Consider the following 2,782-nt stretch of genomic DNA (forward strand, 5'->3'; position numbering starts at 1 on the left):
TATCAGAACCATCGCAAGACAGATTTCATCCAAGATGTTCAACACCAGGTAAGCATTTTACATCAGAGTTTCATATTTACACTGCTCACAGCACAACACAAAGAATGTTCAGCAACAGCCAACGAATAGCACTCTTGGTGTGTAGCATCTAACACAATATACACAAGCTGCCAAGCATTTATTATGCAAAACTCTGTTTTAATTAACATAACTGTAAACGTGCGTAGTGGTTCTCCACACCCATCACCAGCCTTTGGTCTCGTCTACCTGATGAACATAACTTGAGGCAGTTAAACTGCAACATCGGCCGAAGTAGTACTAGATATGATCTTTGCTGCACTAGCTCCAAAAGCAACACGGGCAACAGTACATTATTTCTTCTCTGCTGCTCTATGGACCTAGTCAAAATTTGCAGGAGGTGCCCAGCCGTTGCTTCATCCGCAGCCCCGCGGCCGCCTTGCATTCCTCCAGCGCTTCTTTCAGCAGCTCCTGGAACTTCTCGATGAAGACGTGCCACTCCTCTGCACTCATGTCCGACAACCTGACAAAGCACAAGCTCGATGGGAGCTGCTCGTCTGCGCTCCTGTTCGGGGCGTGCACGCTGCTGTTTGAACTAGTTTTTGAACTGGTGGTTCTGTGAAGACTTGGTGTGCTGAAGTCAGCAGATGAGAACCGATCAGATGAATGCGTGGAAGGCTCCTTTCGATCTTCTTCATCATCACCGTCCTCGTTCACGCTCTCCACGAGCTTTGTCAGAGGGTTTCTGAAGCTGCCCTTCAAGCCCAAGCAATTGAATCTTGGCGATCGAATCACATCACTGTACCCTCCTAACACATCCATCGAGAACTGGAAATCCATGTCCTCTCCTTGTTCAACACTAGGGGAGAACGGTTCCCATTCGTCTACTTTCTTCCTGGCTTCCATGCACACAACCTCCAGTTTGCTGGGTTCCTCCTCCATTCCTCTGAATTCCCTGGTCATCATCTCACCTATCTCTGCCAAGCAAAGCCCGAAAGCAGCAGCCTCCTTGAGGAAGATTGTGCATAGAATAAGCACTCGGAGGCAAGCCTCGCGTATCATCGGCAGTTCTCCGCGCAGCATTGCAGCATCCCTCATCGGATCAAGTTTGCTAATGTACTCGAGCTCTTCCTCGGAGAACGGAATTGATGCTTGTGCCCAGTGTATCCACTCGAAATAAGGGTCCTCCAAGTTCTCCGGCAAGCACAGCCCATGATCAATTGGGAACAGCTCTGTCTGGCAACCAAAGCGACCGGTGCCTCCATCAAGCTTCCTCACCAGGACATTACCGCCATGCCTGTCAGTGTTGAAAATCCTGATGTCTAATATGCCGATCCTGTGAACAGCAGCAACCGGGAAGCTTGAAGTGCCGTGGTCACTGGCATCAAAGTCATGAGCGATGAACTGCTGAAATGAAGCAATCTTACTGGTGACCTGCGGCTTATGGTCATGAGCCGGAGTGCCGCCATTCATCGGACGGTTGATATTGAAAACTGAGTGTGTTATCTTCACCAGAGCCGTTGCAGGAACATTTGCGAAATTCTCATGGTCCAACAGGTACGCCGCGACCTCCCTGAACCCTGTCTCCCCTACCCGAACGGACTTCTTCAGTCCCGGCTGGCCAAGCGCTCTCCCGGTGAACCCTTTCGGGTTGTTCGGGGCGAAGGGCTCCTCATCTGTGGGCTTGACAATGGCGACTCTGTCGCCCTCATCATTCCTGAAGTAGTAGGAGCCGCCAAGGCCACTGTCAATGGGGACCGGATCCAGCCCGCTCATTATGCCGGTGGCCACGTCGTCGACGAGGCGCCTCACGCTGCCGCTCGACGACCCGAGTATCTCCACCAGGCCGCTGCAGTCCTTCTGCTCGAAGTCCTCGGAGACCGGGCAGAGGCACGGGGTGGAGCAGCTGCGGTGGATGCTGTTGCGGGTGAGCAGCAGCGGCGAGTCGTGGCGGACGGAGGAGAGGTCGTTCTCCAGGACGCGGTCGCCGAAGGTGAGCGAGGTCCCGCCGGTGGGCACGTTGAGGGCGAGCTGCAGCCGGCGCTTGACGGTGTGCGCGTTGTCGCCGCGGTCCAGGTCCATGCCCAGCACGCACCCGGACTCCGTCTGCACGAACACCCGCCGCCTCCCTGCCGGAGGCGGCGAGGGCGACGGCCGCGGCGCCTGGCGGTGGTGGTGCTGAGTGGCCGCCGCCTCATCCCGGCGCGCCCCGGCGCCGAAGAGGCGCCGGAGGAGCAGCGCCGGCACCTGGCTCTTGAGCGTGCCCTCCAGGTTGGGGGACATGGCGGCCGCCGCTCCCTTTCCTCCTCCGCCGCTTGGTGCGCCCGCCGCGCGCCGACGCCGTCAGGGAGAGCAGGGGAAGGCGCGCTCTCGTTGCTATCATCGGATCACGCCTGCCAGCCGACAACCAAAAAAATCAAAATTTTACACTCCAATCTATGCACCAAACACTTCACAATCTCCGCGCACTGAATCTCGCCACGAACTCGGCATCGCATCAACCAGATTGGATTGGGTCGAGCATGGAAAAACAGAAGAAAAGAAGCGGACGAACTCAGATGCAGCGAAGGGGAGGGCGGGAATTGATTGTCAGTCAGCCAAGGTCTCACCATGGAGGAGGGGGCGGGGCGCTGGAAGACGGTGGGGGGATCGGCCGGCGGCGAGGTAGCAGGCTAGCGGCGGAGCAGATCCGCAGTCGTGGTCATGCCGTCCCTCCCTTGCTCGGCCTCTTGTTGCTACTGCGCCCGCATAATCACCAACCCGC

General features: G+C 56.6%; 1 protein-coding gene across 1 annotated transcript; it reads right to left on the reverse strand.

Annotated features, from left to right (window-relative positions):
• LOC119356986 (phosphatidylinositol 4-kinase gamma 6-like) lies at positions 1-2,782 on the reverse strand. Its single transcript, XM_037623970.1, has 2 exons — positions 2,628-2,782; positions 1-2,411 (listed from the first exon to the last, which is right to left on the reverse strand). Exon 2 carries the CDS (start codon positions 2,299-2,301, stop codon positions 403-405), a length of 1,899 nt encoding a protein of 632 aa, XP_037479867.1. The 5' UTR covers positions 2,302-2,411; positions 2,628-2,782; the 3' UTR covers positions 1-402.

The sequence above is a fragment of the Triticum dicoccoides genome, chromosome 2A (assembly GCF_002162155.2).
Source record: "Triticum dicoccoides isolate Atlit2015 ecotype Zavitan chromosome 2A, WEW_v2.0, whole genome shotgun sequence".
In the NCBI taxonomy this organism is placed as follows: domain Eukaryota; kingdom Viridiplantae; phylum Streptophyta; class Magnoliopsida; order Poales; family Poaceae; genus Triticum; species Triticum dicoccoides.